This window comes from Linepithema humile, chromosome 1 (genome assembly GCF_040581485.1).
Source record: "Linepithema humile isolate Giens D197 chromosome 1, Lhum_UNIL_v1.0, whole genome shotgun sequence".
In the NCBI taxonomy this organism is placed as follows: Eukaryota; Metazoa; Arthropoda; class Insecta; order Hymenoptera; family Formicidae; genus Linepithema; species Linepithema humile.
The window spans coordinates 2,146,221-2,172,743 of record NC_090128.1 but is presented as its reverse complement, the minus strand read 5'-3'; the positions used below and the strand labels follow the sequence as shown (position 1 = coordinate 2,172,743).

Genomic DNA, 26,523 nt, shown 5'->3' with positions numbered 1-26,523 from the left:
GCACTCGTTGCACGGGAACTGACGTTTCCCGCCGCACTCCCATCTCATGTGCCTGCGCAGATTGCAGAGCATCGTGTAGCTGCGCTTGCATCGCTCGCAGGTGAAGCGGGTCGAGGAGTAACCTGCTGAACGAAAGAAAAAGAGTCGTTACTTTGAGGCTGCGTCCTGTGTACATTGCGTGTAGCACATCGATGACGAGACGATATTTTCGCGGCAGTTTTAGCGTGATGTAAAATGTGGGAGATCAATGAGATCGAAAAAGAATTCACGATTCTTCAGCAAGTATCAGTGATTTTTGGTGACAAATTTAAGTATGATCAATAATTTCAGTGTCAGTATTTTTCTTCTGTTTGCGATATTTGGCAGAAACGTTGAATTAAGTTGACATGCAAGTCACGAAAAGGACGCTTTATCGAAGATAAATATTCGAAACGAACGTCTGATCGTATACTTCCATTTCTCCTACGTGATTACACTAGGAAAAAAAGTTTAGCGTTTTTGACAAAATTTTATAGTTGAAGTTTTTGTTTATAACAACCAAATATTTTGTTTCATATTATAAAAGATTTTGCTAAAATAATATTTTTACATTTTGTTGTCTTGATTAAATAATTTAGTTAGAAAATTTTCAATGAAATTGAGATTTTATATTTAATTCAAATAAATAAAGTTAGTTTAATAAAGCAAAATTAATACAACAAAATATTTGTTTAAATTAATAAAACTTCTTTTGTTAACGTTTGTTAATTGTTATATCAAGAAAAGGAATTGTAAGAAAAAAAATGTTGCTACCAAGGCATTTGTTTAGGATAACTAATTAGATTTGATTGGGCAAATATTTTTGTCACAGTAACAAAAATTTGATTTTTTTCAACTAAATATTTTTCCTAGTGTAAGAGTCGAAATGCCGACTTGTTCAAAGTAGGAAAAAAGCAAGCGACATCTTCTTGTTCGCTGCGAGCATTTTTCACCGATAAAAGTGTTCTGTAAAATTTATATTTCGTAAATAACAAATTTTAAATTAGGATGTGATATAATATTAAAAAACGTATTAATGTGGTACATTAATTTCTTCCTGTGAAGTTGAAACACGAGTGTGTGCCAGTGCGTATATCTTTATTATACTGGAATAGCTACGAAAGTCTACAGAAGCTAAAACAATGTCCAAAGAGTCTGTTCGGTACAAAACACATCACGTTCACGTTGCTTCCACGGGTCCAAAGTTCTACGTTCTCCGTTCAACTCGAAGATAACAATTCTACATTTTGGGATAAGTCTTTGGCACAAGTCTTGCGATCTTCGTTCGCGGTAATCCATCCGTCATTTTCCTGCGAAGCTCTCTTGCGCGCCGCTGTTCTCACTGGTACGCGGCGCGGTTGCAGATCTTCATGCCGTTGTACCTCTTCTTCACGGGCACGACGACATTGTGATGATGCGTCAGATGCCTCCGCAGACTGACGTTCTGCGTGTACTTGTTCGGGCAGAGATGGCAGGAGAACCTACGTTGACCGCCGCACTCGAAGCGCACGTGTCTTGCTAGGTTGTGCTTCAAGGAGTATCTCTTGCCGCAGGCGGAACACTGAAGTGCCTGATTTTCGCCGTTGCCCGGGCACTTCGCGCTCGTTTTTGGTTTGCCGATCTTCGTGGGTGCGGCGTGCGCTTTTCGGCCGTAGATCGTTTCCCGAGGATGGAAGCTCGTGTAAAAACCTGAAAAAATAACATTCGTACGCTGATTAGTGTGAAGATCGCGCACTAAATTTCTCCCGATTTCACGTGACTTTTACGGAGTCCAGTGGTTGACGTCGGAGCGATCAGTCTGGCAAATCGTACCGTCTTCGAGTATAGATATTCTGCCTTGAAGAAAGATACGTCGCGAAGTATTACTTACATGTAACGGAGTTATATACTTACATAATACGTTACATTTCATCTAAGAATGCGAGTCGTCCGATATTTTAGCTTCACATTTCGGAAGAACGTATAACAGTTGAATTAAATTCTTGAAAGAATTCGCACTTTATTCTTCCATAACGAAAATTGCAGCTTGTATTGAAATCCAAAACAAACGCGTCGTCTTTTTGTTTCGGAAAAATCAGTCCCGCATTCTTTCAAGAATGTAATCATGCCATTGATGTACGTTTCTTCAGAATATCTTACGCACGTATCATTTATTTTAATGAACACTTAAAAAAAAAAGATCTTGAAAAGAAAGAAAGTTTGTAGAAAGTAATCCGAGGTTTAATTCCTTATTAATAGTAATTACTTACAATAGGTACTTATTGCAGACATAAAGAATCTTTTATAAATATACAAAACTTTTAATAATTCTTCAAATTAAACATATTTAAGGAATTTTCATTTTAATGAAAAGTAATGGTAATATATAGAATATATCACCACATTACCATCAACTATCGCATTTCAGAAAAGTCGTATGCAATAGTCTGAACCCTATGCAGTGTCTGAAAAACTTATCTAAAAAAGGAAAAATTATAAGAGAAATAAACATGCTGCTAATACATCATCCTGTTACAAAGATAAATCAAAGCTGAGTGATAACAATGCCATTAGTAACTCATATTAAATCATATCGATACACTACAATAAGTATACAAATATTTCTGTTTTCTCACAACATGCATCGGACTTGAAAAATCAACGTTCATCTTTATTCATTTCCATCGCAATATCGTTATAAACTCTCTTCGCTGAAGGATAATAAATAGGGTGACAGATTATTCGTTTGTACTGGGCAGTTCACGCCCGTTTATTAATGAGTCGGGACGGTTAATCACTCGTTGTTCGATACAGCCGGCTTGAGAATCAGTTTCATTCGCGGCGGCATAAAGATGTTGTGGCTGTTCAGCATGTGCTGGCGCAGCTTTCCGTTCTGCGTGTACCTAGAAGGACACAGGGTGCAAGCGAAATGCTTCCGGCCGCCGCATTCGAATCTTACGTGCTTCATCAGGTTGTACTTTGTCTGATACGATCTGCAGCACTGATGACAGACGAACACCCGATCGCTCCTCAGTGATTTGCGTATGAGTCGCGACGCGGTCGCCGATGGCGGGTCTGCAAAAGAAAAGTGATCGATTAGTATCGGGCGATGCGACTCTGATTTCTCTCGAAATAACATTAGTCACACACGTCTTCTGCAAAATCAGTTGCCAATATCCTTTCCTTCAAGAATGAAGGAGGGGGGAGGCTGAGCGTACACACGATCGTCTATGAAAAGTTTATTACGGTGTATGTTACATTTTTCTCTCCAAAAGAAACTTCTGAAATAATTTACTCAATATTACACGATTCATGTTTTAGCTTTCAAAACTTGCGCGACCAATTTATTCTTCACTTTCGCATTTCATGCATCGACAATTGAATATTTATAAGTTTGACATCTTGAAGTACACTCTCAACTGATAGGACACTTTGGTATCGATTTTTTTCAATTAAACTTAATCTTAACAATATTTAAAAAAAAAAAACACCACATAAAATATATGAATAAAAAAATTTATAAATATAACAAAACAATAATTTCGAAATCCAATAAAATGACGCGTTCTCAGCTTTGAGCTTTTTACGTTTTTCTAATTTAATAATTAATATATCTTTTTTCTACTTTACGATAACACATCTATATATTAAACAGCATATCAATTCTATAAATTCATTCATCAAATATCTCGCGACATCGTCATTGATATGACGTGTCATCTTCTGCGCACCGTCCGAAAAAGAATCACAGATTATAACCGTCGATTATAAATCATCGCAATCTCGCCCCACGTTTCGATTCTATCAAAGATGCTGTTTAAGGTATGGCAAAGATGCGCTTAGGTACCGAGAACTTCGGCGGCAGGTAGATGTTGTGCCGCTGCATCAGATGCCGACGCAGACTGATGTTCTGCGTGTAACTGGCCGGGCAGACGTGACACTTGAAGTTCCGCTGGCCGCCGCACTCGAATCTCATATGAGTCTTCAGATTGCGCTTCATCTTGTACGTTCGTCCGCATTGCGGACACACCAGCAACGGATGCGCCGCCGTCGCGTCCGGCGAGTAATTCTGAAATCCGTCCTTGAGCCCGTACGCGTATCCTGCAAACGAAAAGCGAAATTGTTAGAGTATTTCTCCACGCTCCGCGTTTCCATGTAGGACCACGACTGACGTTACCGAAGCCGGCTCGCCTACGAAAACCAGACAGGATGAAATACCTTGACGCGAATGCCGGGACAAAATTAGATACATGCACAAATTGGCGTTCGCAAAACTTCCCGTACACATAAACACTTCGAAATGTTGTTCAATCCGCACACAAGTGTAACGCGTGTTATACCATACCAAAAGTTTAGTGAACAATCGTGACAAACGCACTCGTAACTTATGTCGAAAATTTATCGGAATAAAAAAGAAATCTCTTCTTTCCTGCGCGTTACACAAGAAACATAAGATTTATTACACAAGGGATATTATTCTCTGTTAGATTGGCATTCAAATTTATTTCATCACTATGCACACACATATTTGTTTAAATATTCATAGCTAATGAAAAAAAGTCGTATGATCAAGAAATTCTCATCTTTGGCAATGACAAATAAAGTTGAATCGCATCGCACTAATATTCTAAAGGAATTGGTAACTTTCGTACGTTTTGTCAAATATAGTGATTCGTATATTATCATTATTACTTATTATCTATATTATATTATCTACTATATAATCTACTTATTGATAGTACACATTATTCCATCATAGTTCAGGTGATACAGACGATCATTAAGACCATTTATATTTTTACCATCTCTCTCTCTCTCTCTCTCTCTCTCACTGTCTTTTCGTCAAGAAACTTAAAGCGAATCTGATATTAATAATTACTATTTTAATAAGAGTAATATTAATATTAATATCACAAAATAAAATTTAAAAAATTAAACAATTTATCGTAAATAAAAGTACTATTACATTTGATTGTTTGATTAAATATAATACTTAATTCTGATACATACGTAACCCAATTTAATCAATCTCAATTCAATTTTATTAATAAAAACGTCGTTCATACAAAATAATATTTAATAAAATTATAAACCAACAATACGTTCTTGCATTTATTATCTATAAATATGAATCTAACAAAGAAAGTGACGCAAGTGACTTTCTCTCCGACTTTGATGGACTTTGAATATGTTGTAGAGTAGCTAAAAATAAGAAATATGTAAATTTTTTTATACGTCCTCAATTGCATGTTCAGAAATTGAAACAATCTCTACAAGCTGACGCGGTATTTTTTATTTTGCGGGAATATCGTTAAAACGATAAGAGATATTAAAAAAATGTTTCAGATAAAAGTTCTATAATATCTTATATATTTTATAATCATATACTTTGTATTTTTTTTAAATATAATATTTTTTATTCACTCTTATTCCGTTTAATCTTATTTTTACTTTCCATATCAATGTTTGTCCCTAGAAAAAATTTTTTAATTCGTAAAAATAATAATAAAGAGTGAAGATAAATAAAAAAATATTTTATTTTTGAATAAAAATGCACAATTATTAAGTACATAAGACATTTTTTTATATTTCTTATAGTTTTAACGATATTCCTTCAAAATCTAATACACCGCGTTAGCTTGTGGGGATTTTTTCAACCCCTAAACATGTGATTAAGTACGTATAAAAAAAATGTCTCTTATTTTTAGCTACTCTACAACATATTCAAAGCTCATCAAAATCGGAGAAGGACATTTGCGTCATTTTTCTTATAAGATCACAAAGCAATTTTTAATCATTGCGTATATTGCTTATTAGATATGATAACTTAATATTTATATTTCTCTTTCATATACACTAAGTTTTCTTTTATTCTGAAGTTCATCAAGCGAAAAGTAAAATGATGTAAAAGCTACTGATATGCTACCAATCATGAAAAAAATCGATGATCTCCAATCAATTAATTGATTTATAACATACGTCGAAACTAGTAAAAAATTTCAAATGGACGAGCGGATCAAACTGTTCGGATTTCGCAGTCGAATGTCAAGCACCTTTCGGATCTAAAGATACGCACGTTCAAACAGTTCGAACCCTAATCAAAATGCGATTTGAGATTAGATCGCAGTGACGATTGAAAAGACAAATTGAAATTTAGTGCTTTAATCGCACGTGGCGATCCAAATTACTCTTCTGAGCAAACCGGCATTTACAAATAGGACAGGTAAACTTCGGTTCCACGCCGCATTCGTACTTCTGGTGCCGCCACAAAGACGTGAAGAATACGTAAACGCGATTGCATCTGGAGCATACGTGATTCTTCCTCGTTTTCTTCCTCTCGTAGTTCGTCTCTTGGCTCTGGCGTTCGTACGGCTGCCGGCCCTTGTTGCACTCCAGCGCTTTGTGCCGCAGCAATGACGCTTTCAGGGCGAATGTCCGGCCACAGTCGCTGCAGAGATACTTACGGGGACCGGATCCGCTGGATTTGTTACCCTCGGTAGTCGTCATTGAGCGAAGGCGCCTGCTGTACATGGCGATGCGCGAAGACGATGGCAAGGTGGATATCGTCCAGTTGGCCGGACTATATGTCGCACCTGAGAATCAAAAAAAAAAGAGGAAGATGAAGCTAAGCGTCGGTGGCACTGACTCGAGACTTAAATTCGCACAAGCGACGTCAAATTTTGGTTAATGTCTTGAAAGCAACTGATGGATATGATATAAGATGTAACGTACAATAAAGAATCGCAATTACGCAGATGCGCACAAGTACATATAACGATTTTTTACGAAATATATTTGGCCATTTGAACATAAAGGTGGAAGGATTCAGGAAAAAAGTTTATTTTAGGCTTATTTTTTAATAATTCTATACCGTCAATATATATTATACATCTTAGTGATATTCGCATTCGCGTATTTTGTTAATATATAATTGAGAACAATATTATATACATATATTTAACAATATCAAGATCATTATAAACTTTAATTAAATGGATGTTTATCATATCGTTATTTAAAAATTAGATCATTTTATTTTATAAAACTTATCAATTTAAAACTTATCAATAAAACTTTGGTATCGATCTGCTAAACATGATCCCTAAAGTAAAAATTGATAATTTTATTAAAAATAAAAATTCTAATGCAAGAAAAATAAAAACTGCGGATTTACAAAATTATTATTCAATGAGAATTCTACAGAAACAAGTATAATTATTCGTGAACATTGTTAAACTAAAATTACAGATAAAGATCAGAATTGAACGGGCAACAATACCAAACGATTTAGTAAATAACGTGCAATAATTCTCGCGTATTTGTCTTTCACGTATAGAAAAGAAGAATTTGCACAGCAAATTTTATACTGTTAATCATCACTGTCATTACTTTGCTATCAACGAATTTGTATTAGCAGCAACAATTGTATTGTAATAGTAAAATACATCTGTTAAACTTATTTCATAGCAACAAATTGATGTCTTTACAAACAAATGTATTCAGCAAAACTTATTTATTCTATCAGTGAAAAAGACTTTGCTGATATACCGAGTAATTTGAAAAATTAGCTATGAAAATTTTCTCACTATCACATCTAAATATGCGATAGCGACGCTGCTATTTCACTACTATAACAAAATTCTTGTTTTCCATGTCGAAATTTGTTGTGCTCTCCTAGCTATATCCGCAGTCACCTAGCGCTGACGCAATTCACATAGACCGAGTTAAAGGTTTTGCGGAAAATCATAAAGATTGAACACATTGGTCCCTTGCACGGGAAAATTCACTTCGGTGTCGGCGTGCGATTCATAAGCCTGGTGACCGTTGTACTGCGAGTTCTGCTCGAGGAAGTGCTGATGCCGCGCCAGTATATGCTTCATCAGGCTATCCTTGTATCTGGTCCTGTGAGGGCAAAATGCACATTTGAACCTCGGATCGATCCCGCACTCGAAGTCGTGATGACGCTTCAGGTGGTGCTTGTGCTTGTAAGCCTTGCCGCAGGTGACGCAGGTGTGCTTGTACATCGCTTGTACATTGCGTTTCGGATCAACTGAAACAGAAAAAAATTTGATGGCGGTTAGTGCGGCTGGACTTGCCGACGGGCAAGCGTGATGCCTCGTGACGACACCGATTCTGCTTCCGCTCAGATGAAGGATAACGTTTTCCGCTCTCCCCGCGAGATTCCATCTCGCGGTGCATCGATCCGTCATCTTCTAAATATTCTTATCGCGCAAACACCAGAAGCCAAACATAAATGTTACTTGTCGTATGAATATTTCGAAAAATAATGACGGTTATGGGTGATCCATTATTTCTGGGTGGATTAAGATGTGCGTACCTGCCCCATTTTGCAAAATTAAACCTTACTTACCTCCCTCGTCATTGTTATCATAATTATTATCCTTTATTTGCTTATGGAATATAAGGGATATAATCTATGATCGAGATGCGAAAACGTAAAGATTTGAGAGGATTAAGAAATTCAAATGCTGGTCTTGAAATGAGTCGCAGATTTTATTAGATTCCGGCAGCATTTAGAATCTTAGATCTAATTAAGCGATACTCGTGATGGATGTTTATCTTAGCACAGTAGTTTAAACAGTAGTTTGGAATGTTTAATATTTTGAACAAATTGACTGTACAAAAAAAAAAAACAGAATATACCGCTCAAAAATGTGATCTCTTTTACATATAATTCAATTATTGCACAAATATATACACTTACGTCAAAAGAATTAATTATATTTAATTTCGTCTAAAAATTGTAGGGTGCTCCAAACGAGCGGTGTCGAGTAAAGAATTCATCGATAGCGATTTTAAATCGAGAAAGTTCTAATAATTTTAACATTCGAGTAGAGTTTGATGTGTTAGCAGACATTTGTCCATTTGAGATTTTTACAGTTTTCAATGTTGCTTGAAGACGGCCGAACGAGGTGTGAATCCGTATCTGGCGTGCTTCATCATGTGCACAGTAAGGTACGACTTGTAGGTCGCTCTGTAAGGGCAGAAAGAGCACTGATGCATCGGCTGCTTGCCGCATTCGTTTACCACGTGCCTTCGCAGATTCTTCATCTGGTGATAACGGCGGTCGCAGTTGGCGCAGGTGAAGCGACCCTGGCCGCGGCAACGGCGTCGCTCCATCCCTCGGGTCATGTAGTAGCTCGTCTTAAAGCCTGCAATCACGAAGAGCGTTTTATTAATACTGGAAGGAGCTCCCCCCGGTAGCCACCGCTTCGTCCTCGTACTTGGAAAAAAGCGTCGTTAATCATCTGCGATCCGTACACCTTTCTCTTTCTCGATCAACGGTGCGAGCGGCAATTTGACCGATGCGGAATCTACATTCGCAAGACCGCGCGGCGAATGAACGCGACAAGATAAATCGCGCGCAATACCGGTGGTCGAGCGGGCTGGATCGTAGAGTGTTAACGTGACCGAGAAATAACAGTGGAAAGTATGTTGTTGTACGTGTAAACAGTCATACCTATAAATGAGAAGAAAACCGCAATGTTCCTGGAAGATGTAATACAGAATATCGCAAGCATGCAGACATAATGACACATTCTTAGTGTGCATCAGAAGTGTGGAATATCTCTGAAATTGATTTATCTAAAACTTGCTACATACTCACGCCTGCAGCCTATCTGTTACCAATCGTTCGCGGTTTTTCCCGCCATCTTTTTATTATCTAGAATATATTCAATATATTTAACACATATTTTTCATAGATTTGATCGAATCACGTTGACAAGGAAATAATAACATCCACCAACATCTTTTTCGATGTCATATACATATATTGTCAGGTACATGAGACCTGATCAGAGAGCAATTTACAAGCTTGTCAGGTACATATGGAATAAAATCAAAGAGCAATTTACAGGCCTTTGTTAGTGGTCCATACAATATTGTGTCCATTATTTTAGCTAGAATAGACGCCTGATTGTCATATTCCTAAAATCCTTCGATGCAGTCTGAGGTTAATTTTATTAATAGATTATAATCATTATACGGCAATTTTCACATAATTAACGATAAAATAAAAGGTGGAGTGTATCGTTGACATGTTATAACGCGCGTTTCACCATAAAATGAAAAACAAAATCAAAAACGTCATCTGCATCGTCCTCGGCGTTGTCCTCGCAAATCTGCCGGCGTATAAATAAATAGAAGAATGAAGATCCCGTGTCCGATCGATGATTAATTGGCAGGCCGTAGCAAATCCCGATGAACGTGTACGATGTGCTTCGACACGTCGGCTTTATACTTGCTGTAGTGCTGACAGTAAGGACACTTGTGCCTCGGCGGTTTGCCACACTCGACCAGGATGTGCCGACGCAGCGACCTCTTCACCTGGTAGCACCGTCCGCAACGGGGACACCGGAAGCCCTTCGTCGTCCACACGGCCGACTGCCAATCCCACTCGTCCTGTTGCTTGGCAATCACCGCGAGAAGATCGGCGTCCTCCGTAGCGCCGAAACGCAACTCTGAAAGGGTTCGTATTATCGTTAGAGGAAGGATGCGCTCATGCCATTTCGCCATAGATATAAATTGCGGACTCGTCACGGCCAAGACCAAGTTCTCGTGGATGTTCCTTTGACAGCAACGTCGACATAACATAGACAAATAGAAATTTAACTCGCTCCAGAGGTCAATAAAACCTTTCGGGCGCACAAAAAAATTACAACGATAATACCGAGTGAGACAAAACGCGCAACAATAGACAAAGTGTTTTGCATAATGTACAGAGTTAAACCGGAAGATGCCCATTTAAATAAGTAGATAAGAGAAATGAAAGACAGGTGAGAGATGATACAGAAAAGTCACGCAGAAGAATATAGGATGATTACAAATGGAAACACAATTGTGAATTGTATATTTGTCCTCAGAGAATCACGCAAAAAAAAATGTCAGCTGTACGTGTGTTATAAATAGATAAATTAAATATAAAGGTGACATTAATTGTCAAAGTTTCATGTTAAATTAATTTCCTCAGACACAAGTTACGATAGCTACAATTTTTTCATATGCAAATTGAATTATTACCGTCATTACTAATTGATTGATTTTTTTTTACAGAATTTTTCCTTGAAGTAAACCTACAACAGATCGGATATTAGCATCGGTGGAACGCACTGGTGAGTGCATTTATTTCAGAATTGTTATTAATTTTAAGTGTTAAGAAGCTTTGCAATTTCAGTCATTCAAAAAAAATCGATAATAATCAAATGCCATTCATAAAAAAAATCATGTAAAGAAGTTTGTTTAAGTTATCTAATCAAAAAGTTTAATAGGTAACTCAATCAATTCATCGTGATGTCGCTATCGAAATAGCAATTTCATCGATCAGTCTTATATTTATAAATCAGACATCTCGATTTTACTTATCCAGAGAATTGCTGGTCCAAAAGTCTTAAAGCTAGATCGAGAATAAATATTTTTTTTCTCGTCCAGCTAAAAAACTAAAGTTAGTAAAATAAAATGTCAAAATTGTGCTTGGGGATTGTCATACAAAAGAAACGAATTGATCATGATTTTTATTGAAGTAAATAGATATCTGCTATAATAATACTCCGCGTTTTGCGCAATGTTTACGCACATGTATGGTTATTTCATAACGAGCGTACACAATACGAAGCGTATTGCTATTCACACAAGCGTGCAAAGTTCCTATGCCTTCCTTATTGTCGATCGTGCGTGAATAATTATAAATTTATCCGGTTTCTTGCATGATTTATTGGCGTTATTTATCGAGAAAATATTCCGATATCGCGGAGTACCCTCTCTATGCTACATTCACTTTTGTTCACAAAAACTTAATTGCATTAAACAATTAAAATATTTTAATTTAAGTAAATTTTTGCCTCAAAATTAATACATTAAATAAGCGTTTTTGACATAGAAATTAACGACATACATTGATTGAATGTCCGTCATTTCATAATCAATAAACTTTGGTACTGAGATCTTCGGTTTGCGTTTGCGCTCTGCAGTGAATCGATATATTTTTTTTTTATTTAAAACGACAATGTATTTTTTGTTTGCAAAATTAACTTTCTTACTTTAGAAATATATAATGTACAAGAAAACTAACATAAATGTTTATATGTACATTTATATATAATAACAAGTTTCGACAATCTCATTCTTGCTTCCATTCAATATTTTTTTCTTTATCTAAAATTCTAAACAAATATAAAATATTTTTTACATTGTTTAAAGGTGCTGTTGAGTATTTTAAGTTAATCCTGTAATAGATTAATATGCATTAATTTTTAGTTTCTCAGTTAATAATCAAAAAATTGTCATTATAAAATTAAATTATAAAGCAGCCAAAACGAGCTTTCTTGTGCATAAGCACAAACTTGCTTAAGAAACATTGTATATTCAAAAACACATACAAAAATGAATATATTTATAGTTGACTATAAATCCGCCACTACACGCATTTAATTTAATATCGTTCCTATCTATGTCTAACAATATGACTATCTAATTCGCCATGTCAAAAGACATTAATATTATAAAATGCAGTAGGATTACGATCTCTTTTTCAAAAAAACGGTCGACAAAATTCCGGAATTGTGCATCATACACGTTGGAATATCTCATTGGCGATAACGCGCAAAAATTGCGAATGCTTATAAAAATATAGACTATTGGTGTGTCGTTGAAAAATAAACGCTTATTAGCGATATTTTCACGGAAGATTCTTTGTTCGGGAAGAATGATAGAATAATGTCAAAAAAAAAAGGTGGTTAATATATTCGTATATACGGTTCGGTTATTAATCAGAAGAAACACATGGCGTCGGTGGCTCAAGTTACGTGTATATGCAAGGTAATTCAGAATCACATATCTATTACGTATCTATCCACAAAAACGCGTATATAAATAAATTAATATATAATAAAATTATTAATACTTACGTTTTTCTATTTTCTGGAATATAATCATATTGACGAAATTAATTTATACGATAAAATAATCGACAAAATAATCCTAATATTTGGTTATAATTATATAATCAATATATTAATATAATATAATCTTCTTAATATCATTATATTGTTTATATTCGCCACATTTATAAACTTTTTTATAAATTAAATAGATTTGGAATATAAATCCATATAGTTTTTATATAAATTATAGCTTCTTCTAATTTAGACAGAAAATATATAACACGATATTTTCCTAATACTCTGATTAATACAATCGTGAAACAAATGCAATACTTGTGCGCGCGCGCGCGCGCGTGCGCGTCTACGCGTGAATAGCGTGGATTCTGAATCACCTACGCAGAGCATTGTACGTCCGTATCCGTACGCGAATTACAATTTAGTTGCCGGTGTCCGTCGACGACGTCTTGTTGCCGTTGGGTAAGTAGAATTCGCTCAGCAGCTTCATGTGCCTGCCGTTCAGGTGAGTGTTCAGGCTCGACTTGTGCTTCGTCTTGTAAGGGCACAGAGGACAGTGGAACTTGGGCTCCACGCCACATTCGTGCTTCAAGTGTCTGGCCAGACTGGAGTAGTAGCTGTAGTTCTTGCCGCAGTTCTTGCACGGGTAAGTCATCCTCTGACAATTCAAATAGCCTGCCGCGCGCGTATCTAGAAAACAGAAAAACACGAAAGCACCTCGTTAGAGAATTGTTCCTGAACACACGGCTCTTCCTCGCGAATTCGTGCATAGCGTGCGGATAGAGGAAGACGAACTCCTCGACGGTGTTCTAGGGTCTAGCTGAGTCTGCTCATCTAAATCTCGTTTCTGAAAGGAAGTACACGTCGCGCTCGCGGAAGGCCGTTTCCTTTCCGCAAGAGTTTTCGCGCGAGCGTACTTCGTTCTCGCAGGAGATGCGTTTCATGCCAAGTTACGGGCGACCATCGCCTCACAAATTGCGCTAGTCTTTCCGGATGGTTGTATGTACAATGAAGGAATGAAAAAAAAGAAACATAAAAATCTTGCTGTAGAACAGTGTATTTAACGTCATATATAAATATTAATCTTAATATTGCACGCAACAAATAAGTGTTTGCACTCGTCTTCTTTATGTTCTCCTGAATATATCTTGATAACGCAACAACGTCTCCGACATACCACAAAAATGCGAATCGTGAAGTCGTAGTACAATACAGTGTAAAAGTAAAACTAACTTACTCGTAACTTTAGTTTTTCATTATAACATACTTCCCTTTGTCATCTTGTCGCGATCAAAGAATCGCCTTATATTATTTAAGAAGATACGATTTTTCCTCTTCCCTCCCTCTCAAAGTGCTGCAAACTATATGTCGGATCTCTTCCTCATTCGATAGCGCCGAGGGAGGCCTTTTTTGAAGTAATAGTGCAGAACCGATTTCGGTATGGAATAAATTTTCTCCACTTTCCTGAAAGGCATTCCGGCGCTGACAGCTTCCATGGCTCTCCTCACGTGTTCCGGGTCGCGGTTATAGCATCTCGTTTTGTACTCGATCGTTCTGTACTTGATGCTGCGATTAGTATTATAGGCAAATAATCCTGAAACACAAAAGAAGCGTCGATGAAGCACGTGTATTCAATACTCAAGTGGGAGTGAGCTCGGAGAGATTTTCTCCTTCTCGAAAGAGCGCAATATGCTTCGCAGAAAAAAAAATCGATGAGATAAAAGTAAAATATTAAATTAAATCGAGAGAAAATTTCGTTTATTTGAAAATCAAAGAACCTCAGATTTGTTTCTTGTTTCGATACATTACAAATCTAAGGTGTGGATATCCTGAAGAAATTGCGCGTTCCTCGTCTTCAAGAATTCAATTCGAACAGGAGCGCAAATGGCAGCGATAATTCAATGTATCTCCTCGAATTGCGCGCTTTCGAAACCTGAACGAATTTTGGGTAGCAAATCGAGAGATCTGAGTGAGGTAAATGCTTGCTTTATTGAAGAACATCAAAGTGAAACATTTATTGCGAAACGACAAAAAAATATTTCGTCAATAATAATTCAATATTTCTATCAAATATCTCGTGTCGGGCGCCTCATTGGAAAGCATTTTCTTATGTGCTCGCGTGGATTCTCTTCATGTGCGATTTGAGATTCCACTTGCGATTGCTCTTGTAGCTGCAGAACGGACAGCACTCCTCCTTCTTCTGACCGCAGAAGGCTTTCATGTGCTCCACGAGGTGATGCTTCCATCGATACGACTTGGCACATTTCGAGCACCTGTACCTATGTTCCATACACTCGCGCTTGAATCTGATCTTGCGTCCGGCATAGTTACCGAGTCTGCTGGTTGTGTCGCTGTCGACCATCTCCCAGTCCTCCAAAGCGAGCGGATCTGAAACACAAGAGCCGATTTCGTCATGTACGCGTTCGAGACGACTAAATAGCGAGAGCAACCGCTCGAGCCTTCTCGAGGTCTGAGATCCGCGATTCGTTTCGTTGAAAACATTTACATCTAAGCAGCATGCGATGAACATTAATGTTTTATACAGAATACATTTCATACCTATGCTGAAAGTACGGCAACCGCTCCGTTTCGCCCCGACATTCCACTCCGTGTAAGTAAATAAAGGTACGTCGTCATCGTAACAATCCGTGTGATCTTTCGTTTATAACAGAATAGTAAAGAGTAATGTGGAAAAGATTGCGATAATCTGATGAAAAGAACTTGAACAAGCAACTTAAGATTCATTTAACATTTCTCATCCTCATCGTAATTTGTCTGATGATTAGAGATAATTAAGAATTGAATAAAGCAATAAAATCACGATGAATTCCTCACTAAAAGTTGTCTCATGATAATTATGACAGCAGTAAACAGGAATAAAATAGAGTTCGGCGGAAAAATCAATAGAAAGAGACGGAGAACCTAATATCTTTTAGAAGAAAATAAATAATGCAACTTTTGTCGACAATTTCGATTCTGAAATTGAAACGAGCTATAATCTCGCAAAGTCGTAAATAATCAGTAGCAACGTGCAACGAAGACAAGAGGATGCAGTTCGAAGAACATTCTCGTGACTGCGAATATTTACACAGGTATTTATTTAGAAAGCAAACGAATGCGAAACATCGTTACACAAACACTTAATCGCTGCACAGCGCAGCCGACGCGACGTCTGGCTCGATCGATCTATCGATCTACTGATCTATCGACTGGATAAAGTACATCAGCGGTGTCTCGTAGACAGGTGGTTTCGTATCGTCATCATAACATTGTTACTTTGCACGTTGTCATCCACGCGCATAATAAAGACTTTTGTGACAGTGAATTTTTGTAGCGAGCATCGGTGGTAGCGTTCTCATTAGAATAATTGGGTGAATCCTGATTTTCTCAATATACGTCGAACAATTTCTTTTCCTTTTTTTCTTTCTTACTCCTTCTCTAAAACTTCTAAACTTGTACCCTCTTCTGTTTACGAGGCTCTCGTGTAGGCTTACGTTTCGTTACATTTAATCAGTTGAAATATTTTATGTCGAAATACTTGATTCCTATGTTACGAAAATGTCGTAGTTAGCGTTTCGAATTTAGATAAGTGATTAATGTGATTTATGGGACGATATAGCGCTTCGAATATCTGACAGTAATTCATCTACGGTCTACATAGTATCGTTTCGCTCTCTTCGTTTCGTTATTGCACGATGTAAAAACAGTCCGTGAAACGAAAACAGGGTGTGGTCGTGCGGTACAAAGCTCTAGATTACCAATGATTTATGTTAGATGAAATCGTATATATCGTAAAAGAGGCCACGGATGCATGCTTATCCCTACGTTGATTACATTATTGTAAAAGAAATCTCTTTACGGTGATTGCTGTGGGATACGCTTAATTGTCAGTACGTCGATAAATGTAAGTAACCGTCGTCTAAAATCCGCTACACCACATGGCTAAGTGTAGCTAGGAGCTAGCGTAATTTACAATCAAATTGCACTATAATCCGAGCAGTCTCTATAATGCACGATAATCGACGGTACAAGGACAATATTACTAGTCGCGTTAAAAAATGGCTCCATCGACATCTTCTTAAAGTTTACGCTCACCCTTAAATTTATCGATCTACCTTCAAGATCATTATTATAATCTTCGATGATCGCCAAACATATCTTCCTATACTTACAGCTACGTTACGTGACCATTAATGTCTCGTTTCTAAATAGTAATCAGACTTTTCTGTCACACTTTACATACACGTACACACATACGCGCGCGACATACACAGTGATATCTATGGCGTGTGTGCCATGGCGATATCGAAATTACGAACTGCAAGAAACGATCTCAAGTATTACGAATCGCATCAATGGCGAAAAAGAAGTCGCGAAAGAAAGAAAGAGGAAAGAAGAAGACTGAAAAAATAATTTGTGAAGAGTTAAAAATTGGTTTTTAAAAAAATCTTCACATAAAATATTTATTGCAAAGATTTTTATTTGTAAAAGCGACAAGAATCTTCTTTTGCTAAGAGCAGAAATTATGAAATTTTCAAGCTAGAGCAACAATTATCTTAATAAATACAATTGTTTAGAAGCGTAAAATTTGGATCACCGTTGATGCGAATATATACTTGGATCTTTCTTAATTAAAATCAGCACAATTAAAAAGAATATACAATGCAGTTACAATTGCATATTTTACTTAACATTAAGTAATATTAATAAATTCCTATAAATGTTACCACTCTCTGTTAGAATATAAAAAAGAATAATTATTATCTCCGAATCGCAGCTCGAAATCGGTTCGTCTGAAATCTTACGGAAGAAACAGCCTTTAGACTAGATTTCGTTTCATTCGATTGCGCGTAATTACGTCTGCAAATTCACTTTCTTCGCGCCACGTACGCATATTCTGCGAATAAAAGAAACGCTTATTAACTCTTCCACATTTACGGCTTAAAGTAAATCTGAAATAAAATAATCCTGTTGAGATAGGTCGATATAAACGCCGCAAGCGTCACTTACAAACTAATAGTCGCAGATCGCTCTCGCAGAATCTTGAATGCCAACGACGACACCACATGGAGTCTATAGTACGACACTTAAACCATACGGATCATTGATATGACGTGTCATATTACAACTACACGACGTCCTACGGTTTTTTTTTTTTTTTTTTTTTTTTTTTTTTGAGAAAGTCAATACTTGGATAGTTTCAAAGCGATCGCACATAAACGCTGTACACACTCGTCGTCCAATTAATATTAACGCGGGACAATATTTTGCTCTTCGTTAGGAACGCATTGCACTAGCTTCGACTTCGTAGCGCGGACTTCTCGTCAGATAAGAACATAGGCATGGGAAATGATAGGAAGACGTTCCGCAAGTCGTATGATATTATCCGCTCACCGGATTATCCGACGCAAGAAGTCCGCGGTGAGTCTCGTATCTTTCTAAGAAAAGTACCGTCATGATCGGCGAATTTCCAGTATGCAGTATCGCAATATCGATCGCAAGAAGAACTTGGGACGAATTTTTCCGCGGGCGCACTTCCACGATTCACGCAGGAGACGGCGATCGGCGTGTGACGGGTGTCGCCCGGCCCGGCATCTACTTGATGTTATGCACCGAGAGCAGATGCTTGAGAAAGCTCGCCTCGATCCGCGATCTGTACGGGCAGTACTGGCAGGAGAAGTGCGTCTCGAAGGTGACCATGCCGCAGCCCATCTTGAGATGCTTGCGCAGATTCGACGCCCACGAGTACATCTGGCCGCAACGTGGACAGACGTGCAGCCGCGGCCTCACGATCGGAAAGAGGGGCGCATCTGAAAAGAGAGGTCTGTTAGAGCGCGATCACGCAGACCGCGTGAATCGTTTTCCTGGGCGGAGGCCAGGCCCCGCGAGGGCCCTCCTCGTCACGCGGGCCCCGGGAGGGAATCACGAACAATCACGAGGTGCAAGCGTCGGTTGCAGCCAAGGTGGATTTCTCTATACATCGAAGCGCATGCCTTGAGCAAGTCGGAAATGGATCCTCCGCGAAGCCGTCCACGGGACGATCCATCTCCCGCGAGACGGCGCTTTCCGAGAGTGATCGAGAGACGGACTCCGCGAAAACGTCTTCTCGGACTCGCAATGCTTTCAGCGGAGGAGACACTGCTCGTCGGAACAGAGAAAACTTGTAATTTTACGTGTCAGCCGATCTCGAAAAGCGCTTCTTCGGTCTCGAGGAGGAATACTAACACACGTGCGAATTGTTCTTCCTGCATACACATACTTACTTCGACCGTCCCTCGCGCCACATTAATTTTCGAGATCTGAAACAGACTAATCCGCGAGGAGAGCCGCGCGATTGCTGCAATTGTACAGCGACATCAACGGGAAGTTAAGAGGACTAGAGGGAAAATTATCAGTAGGAGATGCGAATAAATATACTTTATTTTAGACATCAATCATTGATTAAAATCCGAGCGGAGTGTTAATGCCAATCTAGCCTGTGCTTGTAAGACAGATGCCTCTTCAGGTTGCCCTTAAAGTTCGATTTGTAATCGCAGACGGGACAGTGAAAGTTCGGTGGTTTGCCGCACGCCATTTTCTGATGTAGACGCAGACTCGAGCACCAAGCGAAATGTCGTCCGCAGCATTGACACACGTACATCGTACCTGCAACAGAAATGCTAGTCAGTGACGAAGCTTTTTGCAATTGTGAGAGACCAAACGACTTGCCCGCGATGTGATCACCTTCCAATGGGAAATTCGTCAATTTCGCAGGATACTTCGAAAAATCTCGTAATTATTAACACGCGACAAAATATCTCTCTGAAGCAGAAATGTTAATTCACACAAAAAATGTCGCTGCTACAATTATTGACAATTTATTAACTCCTTGCGAAAAAATAACAATTACGCGTTATAATACATAGACTGTGCAAGATGGCAAGATTAATTTATGAATCAACTATTACAGGAAATGCATAATTATGTACCTGTTTAACATCTTTGTTTGCAGAAATATGATTTTAGCAAATAAAATTGTGCTACGTATTTAATATCGGATGAGAAAAGAAAAGTGAGATGAAAATTAAGACGAGTAAGTTGAAAATCTATCTGTGAAACACTAATGATGAAATTGTGCGAATCTCCAGGATGCAAATTCAATGAATTGATTCCATTGTGAACGAATCGAAGCCACGCAGGTATCTGATAAATAAAATAAACTTTCAAAATTGCATTAATAATTTATTTAAGCAACATATGACATTTCTTTGATAGCACTAAAGTGAAAAATCTTTACTTTGAGATCAAAAATAAACTTACACTTCTCAAAAATAAGAAATCAGGTGAACAATAACTAAGCTTATTTCACAAAATTTCTTTCAACAACGCGCGGATCTTCTCAACTTATGCTGTACAAATGTCAAAAATGCACAAAAAGTCAAAATAAATTTGCACCTTTTCCGAAAATAAAAATTTAGAAACAAAAAATAAACTTATTCCGCAAAATTTCTTTGAATAACATACCGTATATAAATAAAAAATGTAAAAAAAAAAACTATGCCAAAAAATATATATAAAATATATAAAAAAAACTATATATCAAAGTTAAAAAAAGATATTGTTCAAGACAAATAACATTTCTCGATGCGCCTCTTCAGGTTCCATGCTCGCTTGGTCGTATATTGACAATACAAGCATTGCCGTAACGGCATACCGCACTTCGATTACATATGCTCTTTGAGATCTCTCACATACCAAATGGCAGACTGATTGTTCCGCATCCCTGCAAACATCATCGTTAAACATCGATTAACAATCAAAATGGCATCACGTTTTGCAGAAACTTCCGAGGACGTTAAACAAGGTACAGAAAAAAGAAACCGCACAACAAACTTGATCAGCTATTTAACAACGCCACTGTGATTTCGACTTTACAACGAGCAATAATTACGAACAGCAATAGTGTGCTTCAACTGTGCGCCAAGTTAATCAATCAATAAATAATAATTGATATCGTCTAGTACGAATGTGCGATTAATAACTAGTGCCGTTGGTAACTATCGATTCAATGTACAACGATGGGACAGCTAATAAACCGCGTCCGCGAGATTAGCACATGTGGATCCTGAGGATGTGTTTGTGCAGGCTGCTCCTGTATTTCGTGCGATGCGGGCAGTAAGGGCAGCACTCCTTCGGATCCTTGCCGCACTCGATCTTCAGGTGGTTCTTCATGTTCCTAAGCCAACGGTAACTCTTGCCGCACTTCGGACACTTGTAGCAACCTGGATTCTTGTCGAGGCAGCCGCCCGATCTCTGGGAAATCTTCAGGCTCGCCGAACTAGAATTGTACGCGATCTTGTGCTGACCGCTCGTCTGGCCTTGATGGTACTGATGGTAATTCGACCACGCTACCATCCCTGCAAGAAGATAAAACGCAGCGGTTAGTAAGTGGCCACGGAGATTTCGCGGCGAACAGAATTTCAGCGGCAGGCTGAATGCAACTCGTGGAAGATTTTCGTTTTTCACTTTGCTCGCGAGGATGCAGAATGCCGCGGCGTGGAATTCGATCCCTGTCTGCTTCTTTTAAGCCAAGGAAACAGATATACAGACAAATTTGTACATTAAATATTAATTTCAATTAACACTAAGTTAATAGACTAACGCATCTGCATTTTCGTAGATTATTCTTTGACAAATTGAGGATATTGATTTTTAACAGACAACATAAAAGACAGTTCATATTTATAAGTATACCCATCTATTTATAAATTTTTCCTTGGCATTTTATATTACACATTAATTAGTAGACTTGTTCAGGATTATACATATAAGTGCGTAAAAGATGTTTATTTATTTATTCTGTCATGTTTTGCAAGTATAAATACATGAACAATGATATCGAATATAATGTATAATGCCCACTTTAGACAATCTACAATTTGCAATGGAACTCAAAAAACAGAACTCTATTTATAATTTTATCAATATTTTTATTACATAAAATTATAAAGAGATTTCAATGTCAAGTTTTGTCATAACTTAGATCACAGATTTAAGAAAAAAAAATACGGATGGATTTCTCGCATTGACGATGGAGCTTAAACTCAAAATCAAAAGAAAAAGATAAGATGCTAAAAAAAAAATATGTCATTCCATTTTACTATCGGATTGTAATATGCAAATATGTTTTTTATTGACTACGATCGTAATTAACATGTAAAAAAACTAAAATATCATTAGAATATCAGGAATGTTAAAGTACGCAAAAATTAATAGAAAATAAATTTCAAAATTTGAGAGCAACGTAATTTAATTTAATAAAATTTACGTAATTGCTTTTAACTTCTTTTATATGCATAGAATTGCTTTATACACAATAAGACTAATAATTTTAATACCAAAAGTCAAATTTTTTAGAAAAAATCTAAAAATATTCACACAAAATAAAAAATATTCATTAGATTAACACATAAATTCACTCACGCAATATGCTACGCTACTTGGCAATTGTAGCTGCATCGTATTCTCGTCCATGTACGAATGCTTTGTCAATGCATCTTCGTAAAACAAAGTTCAAATAAAAAACAAAAACAAAAACAATTAGAAACACTGCAAAACACTGCGCGCGTATGTTTATACGATGCACTAGATGTTACTGGAGAAGACACTCTTTCCGGGATGATTAGTCCGGATGTGTTGATAAAGATTGCCGCGCTGCTTGGTTTTGTGCGGGCAGTACGGACACTTGAATTGCGGCTCCTTGCCGCACTCATGCCGCGTGTGTCTCAGCAAGGTGCCGCGATGTTGATATCCTTTGCCGCATCTCTCGCAACGGAACGGAAACTCGCGCGGTTTGATCGTCCAGAATGGCGCAAGCACCGCCAGGTCCTTTATCGGCAACATCGACGGGAAGATGGTGTTCTCCGGTTGTAGCGACTTGGACAGATTCGAGCGCGATTTCAACGATCCTGAAAACGAGAGGAAGAAGAAAACGATGGGCGTTAGTTGCGAAAAGAGATGCGATGTCTGTGCTTATGAAGCGCAAAACGCGCCGTACTTAGGGCGGACAAGAAAGACGTTTCGTGTTGAGTCTGCGAATAATGCGGTTAAATCATGCGCGGCGAACGATAGGCAACACGATTTTAACAGCTGGATTACAACTTTAACTTTCTCTTGGAAAGTTTTTTGTTGTAAAATTCAAAATGCCAATCATTAAAGAAATTTAAAAAAGACGTCTTTTTAGGACGTCTTTTTTAGAAGTAATTTCTTTAATTAGTAAAATTATAAGCACTAAACTAGACACAACTAGACACTCGACTATAATTTCCTAAAGTGTTTTGATTGTAGCTTGTACCAAATCTGCGAAGTCAGCTCTTGATTTTTAACTTCCTGAAATATCGAATCTTCGAAGTATTTCATTTCAAATCGTATCACATTCCGTCATTTTTATCTCATCTAAATTACATCAAAATGCAATACTTTCAGAAATTATATTTTATTTTTCAAAAATCAGAGAATTATAAATTCAGATTCAAAGAAAACAAACGGATGAGAGATCACTCAAATATTCATTTATATTAATTATTAACTCATAACTTTAACAAATCGCTTCACACGCGCGAATATATGAAAGTACGTTAAATCGTGCAACCTCTTCAAGTTTTGTTTGCTATTAAATTTCGTGTCAATTGTAGATTATCGCCAGTTTCTAACTAGGGGGTGATTATATCTGTTAATGTTTGTAAATTTTTTAATTAGTGTTTATCGTGCTGTGATAACATGAGTACAGATAATTCAGTTAAGTTCATAAACCTACAAAATTACGTAAACTGACGAAATACTCAACAATCAAAAATTTAAATGCCATTAAGCCCGATCCTATTGATTCTCTTACCTCTGTTTAAAATGTAGCAGTTATCGATGCAAAAGTTCAACGTGTTAATCTAAAAATGTGTTAATTAAAAAAATTGAAATTGTTCACCCTTCGACACTGGAAAGCACCTAAATAGATAACAAACAAGTAGTTTTGAGAAGACAACAGATGATGAAAACTGTAAATTCGTTATATTCAATTGAAGTACATGCGAAATGGACAACGGTGAAGAAACCTTTATCAAGGGAAATAACTTTATTTTGATTAATACAAAAATATTTTATTCGTCCTTCGAAACAACGAGACAAAATACAAAATACTACCGATATGCCGTGGAAGGAAGGGAAGACTTTCAACGAGGTGCGTTACAAACGATAATCGTAAGAAAAAAATAAATCGGGATATACAAACAACCTGCGTTATATTTCTCCGTGAATCCTCAGATAAGATCGCACAAATTTTCTTGCCTCGATGACACCGGCGAATGTGCCTGTAAACGTGACCACGCTGTTTTGTTTTGAGGGGGCAGTAAGGACACTGGAACTTCGGCTCCTGGCCGCACTCGTTGTGCTTGTGTCTCAGCAAGGTGTAGCGATATTTATATATTTTGCCGCACCTATCGCAACGATACTCGACCCTGATCCTCGAGAACGGAGCAACCGGAGCAACCGGAGCTACCTCTGGCTCCTTTTTCGGCAACATTATCGGGAAGACGGTATTCTCCGGCTCTGAAGACTTGGACAGATTCGTGCGCAGTTTCAATAATCCTGAAAGCGAGAGAAAAAAGAAAACAAAAGACGTTAATTACGATCGAGTAGCTGCGCTTATAAAACGCATAATACTAGTGACGGGAAACCGTCTCAGGACATCTTGAGTCAAAGACTGAAAATCAAGAAGTTTCAATATATTTTGTAAGACTGTTAGAAAATAAAAAAAATCTATCCTTGAAAGTCTTGAATGTCTTAAATGTGTTAAATATTTTGAATAATAGAACACATATACACAAACGCACATACACACAGATACATATATACATACATACAAATTCAAGACTTTCTAAACTCGCAAGATTTTTCAACATTTTCAATTAGAACAGTTTTGCAAAATGTTTTGAGATTTTTTATTTTCAGTCATTCTTGGTTCGCTTAATAATTTGGAAATAAGAGTTGTTAAATCCCACCACTACATAATACACAATATTAAAGGCAGATGAGAAAGACGAATTGATGTCTGCGAATAATACGATTAAATCACAATAAATGATAGACAACACAATTTTTATAGCTGGAATAGAATACTTTTTTCTTGGAATTTCTCAAATTAGTGAAATTATAAACACTAAACTAGTCTGCAAAATCAGCTGTGATATTTGACTTCCTAAAATATCGAATCTTCGAAGTACTTTATTTCAAATCACACATTCCAACATTTTTACTTCATCTAAATTACAAAATGCAATACTTTCAGAAAGAATTTCAGAAAAATAAAACACTTTCTTTCGGCTTCGGCTTCTTATCTTCCGGCGAATGCCGATTAATTATTTTCTAAAAATCAGAGAATCATAAATTTAGATTCGAAGAAAGCAATCGGATAAAAGATCACTCAAATATTCATTTATATTAATTATTAATATATAACTTTAACAAATCGATTCGCACGCACGAATATACGAAAGCACGTTAAATCGTGCAACCTTTTCAAGTGTTGTTTGCTATATCTGCTAATGTTTGTAAATTTTTTAATCGGTATTCATCGTGCTGTGATAACATGAGTACAGATATTTCAAATTCATGAACGCACTTACAAAATTACGCAAACTGTCAAAATACTTATCGATCAAAAATTTTAATGCCATTAAGCGATCCCATTGATCCTCTTACCTCTGTTTAAAACGTAGCTGTTATCGGTGCAAAAGGACCTAAAATATTTCAATCAGAAAAATTGAAATTGTTTGCCTTTCGGTATTGGAAAGCATCTGAATGAATAAGAAACAGTTTTGAGAAGACAAGAGATGATGAAAATATAAATTCGTTATATTCGATTAAAGTACACGCCAAATGGACAACGGTGAAGAAACTTTTATCGAGGGAAATAATTTTATTTCGATTAATGCAAAAATATTTTATTTATCCTTTGAAACAACGAGATAAAATACAAAATACTACAGATCAATTTCATTCGTTCTGTATCACTCAACTCTTTATGCCGCGGCCGAATTCTAATCGTAATGACTAGATACGTCAGTATCGGTACTGCAGTTAAAAAATATATTCTTCGAATATCGAAAATAGATGTATAGAGACGCCGACAAAGGAGGGAAAAAATTTCGACGAGGTGCGTTAGAAATAGGCGAACGATAATTGTAACGGAAAAAAATAAATCGCAATATACGAACAATCCGCGCTATACTTCTGAGTCCTCAGTTAAGATCGATCACGTAAACGTTCTTGCCTCGGTGACACTGGCGAATGTGCCTGTAAACGTGACCGCGTTGTTTCATCTTGGCGGAGCAGTAAGGACACTGGACCCTCGGCTCCTGGCCGCACTCGAACTTCGTGTGTCTGTTTAGATGCCACGCGTGCACGTAGCTCTTGGAGCACCGCGAGCACGTGTGCCTCTCGGGTCCGTTTCGACGTCTCCTCGGACCGAGCGACTTCTTCGTGTCATAGTCAAAATGCGACTCCTCCATCACCACCGCGCACAGATTCTCTATGCTGGTCTCTAGCTTGATGATCTTCACGTCTAAAAAAAGAAAAT

The 26,523-nt window shown here is 37.4% G+C and overlaps 1 protein-coding gene across 27 annotated transcripts in view; it reads right to left on the bottom strand.

The window, feature by feature from the left end:
* The window catches only part of lola (longitudinals lacking), a 205,232-nt gene that overhangs the window by 96,352 nt on the left and 82,357 nt on the right, over nt 1–26,523 (bottom strand). The window contains exons 7-8 of one of the 27 annotated variants that reach the window (XM_067348282.1): nt 3,845–4,098; nt 2,914–3,072 (exon numbers count right to left, since the gene is read on the bottom strand). The exons of 11 other annotated variants lie outside the window; for them this stretch is intronic. In XM_067348282.1, the coding sequence (XP_067204383.1) occupies nt 3,028–3,072; nt 3,845–4,098 (299 nt within the window). In that variant the 3' untranslated portion in view covers nt 2,914–3,027. Of the gene's footprint in view, nt 1–2,913; nt 3,073–3,844; nt 4,099–4,480; nt 8,048–8,492; nt 9,171–9,768; nt 10,482–11,516; nt 13,605–13,953; nt 14,509–14,884; nt 15,303–15,989; nt 18,725–19,316; nt 19,560–20,122; nt 21,311–21,734; nt 22,862–24,002; nt 24,534–25,872; nt 26,509–26,523 lie in introns of those variants that run through there. 15 more of the 27 variants (XM_067348269.1, XM_067348267.1, XM_067348265.1 and 12 more) reach the window with 15 other exon arrangements.